We start from the raw sequence: 3,994 nt of genomic DNA, 5'->3' as shown, positions 1-3,994 counted from the left end.
CAGGATGTACCAGGAGCAGTGACGCCGGTAGGCAGCGTAGGCGGTGAGGTGAGGTGAGTGCCGAGGGGAGGCTGGGCTGGGGCCATCCGGAGGACTGCCCTGAGACGGAGGCAGAGACGGGGGATGCAACGCGGCTGGCCTTGAAGGTGGGGACGGGCCCCAGCACTGTCCGCCCTCTGCGAGCCTGGCTGCCTGCCTCCTACCTCTGCATCCCGGGAAGGAGATGCTGTTCCCTCTCCTTTTGCAGACACGGCTCCCCGCTATTCGGTGACTCGCTGGAGGTCACCAAGCTGGAGAGGTGCCAGTGGGATGGGAGCCCAGCCCTGCGACAGCCCCATCCCTCCAGGTGGCCATCACTCCTCCAGGACTGGGAACACGCTGGCTCTTTGGGCCCAGGCTGTCACCCGTTCGCCCCAGCGGCGGGTTCCAGGGCCAGAGGTCCCGCACTCTCCATCTGTCTAGACTGGGCTGTTTATCACGCGCCCCAGGGGCAGCTGACCGTCTGTCCCCAGTGGCAGCACACAGATGGATGGCCCCTCAGGGGGCCTCACAGCTATTTCCTGGGGCTGGGAGGGCGGGGCTTATGCTGGGGCCCCTCTGAAGCTGCCCTCACTCTCATCCCATTTCCAGGCGTTCCAGGGAGGAGGCCACACCCCTCCTTGGGGTCCAGCAGGAAGTGGTCCCACGAATGGATGGCCCCTCGGCATCCTACCCCCCAAAGCCAAGGCTGGGGTCCTCACCCACCTTCCTGAACCTGCCGAACGGGATGGTCTTTAATCTGCCCGAGCCCTGGCCTCCCTGGGCTGGAGCCGTCCAGTCCTAAGGGCAGTCTGGGGAGACCAGGCAGGGCGACCAGGACTGGCCAGAACCTTGCCCATCCCAGGGAAGGATGGACAACCTGCAAAGGTGTTTCCGGGTTGGGGGGCTATAGGTAAGTCTTTCTTCTTTCCATTTCTTAATGTTCTCTGAAGTTCCCATAATGAGCAACACAAACATTTTCTAGTGAAAAAAGAACTTTTAAAAACAATTCTCCTGGAGTTATAAAATGCTTTATTGTAACAGGTTTCACATAGGATGTATAGAATGTTTTCTTTTTGGTAAAAATTGAAATTTCTGTGGGTCTCTATTAGAAAAATAAACACAGCTGGAGGGTTCAATGCCCAAAATGTCTCCCTCTAGGTCCAAAGAGTTTTGGTGATTTATCTTTTCAATATTTTCTGTAGGACTTGAAAGTCTTGACAATGACTATGAACTGTCATTTAAAAAAAAATCATCAGAGGGCTTCCCTGGTGGCGTAGCGGTTAAGAATCTGCCTGCCAATGCGGGGGACACGGGTTTGAGCCCTGGTCCGGGAAGATCCCACATGCTGCGGAACAACTAAGCCCGTGTGCCACAACTGCTGAGCCCACGTGCCACATCTATTGAAGCCCGCGCGCCTAGAGCCCATGCTCCGCAGCAGGAGAAGCCACTGCAGTGAGAAGCCCGCGCACCCCGGTGAAGAGTAGCCCCCGCTCGCCACAGCTAGAGAAAACCCGTGTGCCGACCTAACACAGCGAAAAGTAAAAATAAATAAATTTATTTTAAAAATCAGAGACACATACAATGATTTGTTCTTTGAAAGCTAAAAGGAATGGCTGCAGTTCCCTCCCTCCCTTCCTCCCTCCCTTCCTTCCTTCCCTCCTTCCCAAGGAAGCCCAGGGGAGTGGGAGGAGGGTGGTGCAAACACTGGCTGGGCAGGGTCTGCGAGGAGTGGGCAGGGATGGGTGGGGGTCATGAGTGAGCAAAGGATTCCTGGGAGGAGGGGAAGTTGGAAATGGGGGTTGGGGGCAAGAGCACCCTCTAGGCAGCAGGTGTCCAGGACCCCCGTTCCGGGCGACAGGGCTGGAAGGGGCAGGGGAGGGCCCGGCTGGCGCCAGGCTCCGCAGTGACCCTGCTTTGGCGGGCACACTTATGGGTGCGTTTGGTGAGGAAGCAGCGCCATCTGGTGGCCGGTGGGGAGACTGCTGGGCAGGGGTCACCTGGGCGCTGGGAGCCTGTGGGTGAGGCAGCCCGAGAACTCTATAGTGGAAGGATCACAGCACGGCCTCAGCGAGGACAGGCCCCGCCCAGCTGCCCACGTGGGCCTTGGGGGGCGGCCTCCCCTCCACCCCAGCCCTCAGCTGGTGGCAGGGGGGGAAGGAGGCGGGAGCTGGGGTGCCCATCCTCGCCCCGGTCCTGGGGACTCCCCGCTTAGCTGCTGTGTCTCTGGCCTTCTCCTCAGGCCTTCCTTGTACTCTACAGGCTGGGCATGTGGGAGTCAAGACCACGGCTCTCCTGATGCCCCCGGCCCGTGGGTCCCCAGGGCCAGTGAGCTGGGGGGGGGCCGGGATGACACATGGTCCTGGAGGGTCTGGTGAAGGGTTGGGGGGACCCTGGCCGGCCCTGACATGCGGCCCATGGGCAGGGACAGCCTCCCGGCCCCCAGCTGGGCCCCCTCCCCCAGGGCCCTCTGGAGGACCACCCGGAGTGGCTCCCACTTGCCCGGCTGCCGGCCCGTCGTGAAGTAGATGAGCGGCCTCCTGGACAGGCCAGGAGGGTGGCCAGCAGGAGGAACACAGGCAGCAGGAGGTTCAGGATGGGGTGCAGGGTCCAGTAGAGGATGTAGGGGAGGCCGCAGAAGAAGAGCAGGAATACGGAGCCCAGGAAGATGCCGTAGAACCGAGGGCGCGGGCGCTGGGAGCAGCACGTCACCCAGACGAAGAGCGCAAGCCCGGCCACGCAGGCCACGCAGGCCAAGGACAGCAGCCACGTGACGCTAGCTAGTGGGCAGGTGGACAGGGGCACGCCCTCGCGCAGCAGGCCGCAGGCGTTGGCGGGCAGCAGCACGGCCGGCGGGGTCAAGGCCCAGATCAGGCCGCAGACGATGCCCGACGTGTGTCTGGGGCGGCAGCCCCGGTAGCAGGCGGGGAAGATGTCGGAGACGCAGCGCTCGGCGCTGAAGGCGGCCAGCAGCCAGAGCCCCGCGGAGAAGGCAACAAGGTGACGGCGAAGTAGAGGCTGTCCTTGGAACCCAGGGCCGCCTGGACGGCCGAGAAGCCCAGCTGGCAGCCCAGGAAGAGGAAGTCCGCGGTGGCCACATGGAGGATGTAGACAGAGAAGGGGCCCTTCTTGATGTGGAAGCCCAGGTGCCAGAGGACCAGCCCGTTCCCCACCAGCCCCCCGAGGCCCACAGCCGGAATGAGGTAGAAAACCACGCCGGTGAAGGTCCTCCAGAGCCCGAACATGCTGGCTGGCTCCGCGGCCGGTGGGAAGGACCCTGGAGGGAGGCCACAGACGTTGCCGTTGTTATCACCGCCCGGGAAGGCGGGTGGCGTCCCGGCGCAGCTGGGCAGATGCAGCTCCAGCCCGGGGCGCCTTCCCGGCCCGTGCCCAACCCTTCAGGCCTCATCATCTCTTTGTAAAAGGAGGATTAGGTAGGATGCACCCAACACAGGGAGATGAGGATGGCCAACCAGGTGGGCAGGCCTGCCCCCGGCTGGATGTTTAGATTAAATGCGCAAAGATCGATTGACACGGCTACACCGCGGCAGCCGTGTCGCAGAGGTCAGTGATGGCTGGACAGGTCTCTGCGGGCAAAGGGGGCTCTCGTGAGGACACGACTCAGGGACTCCACGGGGGCCCTCCCACCCTGGAGGGCCAGGACCACGCTCCTGCCGGGTCCCTGCCCCAGAGGGTCTGCCGAGCACACACTGTCCTGCACTTGCCGTGGACAAGGGTGGGTGCAGATGTTCTGGCGGGGGCAGTAGGCGGTTGGGCGGATGAGGGAGGGCTGGGGGATGTGCCCAGCCTCCCCTGCTCTCCCGCCTGGGCAGGGGTGCGACCGCGGCTCCCGCTGCCAGCGGGTCGTGCCGAGTGCAGCTCTGAAGCCTCAGCAGGTGTGTAGACTTGGTGGCGGGGCCCCGGTCCTCTGGGGGAGAACCTGACACAGGTGTTTGCTGCCCTGCTCTGGTCCGAG

At 62.9% G+C, this 3,994-nt stretch overlaps 1 protein-coding gene across 1 annotated transcript; it reads right to left on the bottom strand.

Moving 5' to 3' along the window:
* Positions 1 to 2,296: 2,296 nt before the first annotated feature.
* Positions 2,297 to 3,263, bottom strand: MRGPRG (MAS related GPR family member G). Its single transcript, XM_065882484.1, is given in 3 exon segments — positions 2,297 to 2,562; positions 2,565 to 3,011; positions 3,014 to 3,263. Coding segments are annotated over 3 exon segments (963 nt in total).
* Positions 3,264 to 3,994: the final 731 nt, after the last annotated feature.

Source organism: Phocoena phocoena, chromosome 8 (genome assembly GCF_963924675.1).
Source record: "Phocoena phocoena chromosome 8, mPhoPho1.1, whole genome shotgun sequence".
Classification (NCBI taxonomy): Eukaryota; Metazoa; Chordata; class Mammalia; order Artiodactyla; family Phocoenidae; genus Phocoena; species Phocoena phocoena.
This window is presented reverse-complemented; position numbering and strand designations above follow the sequence as displayed.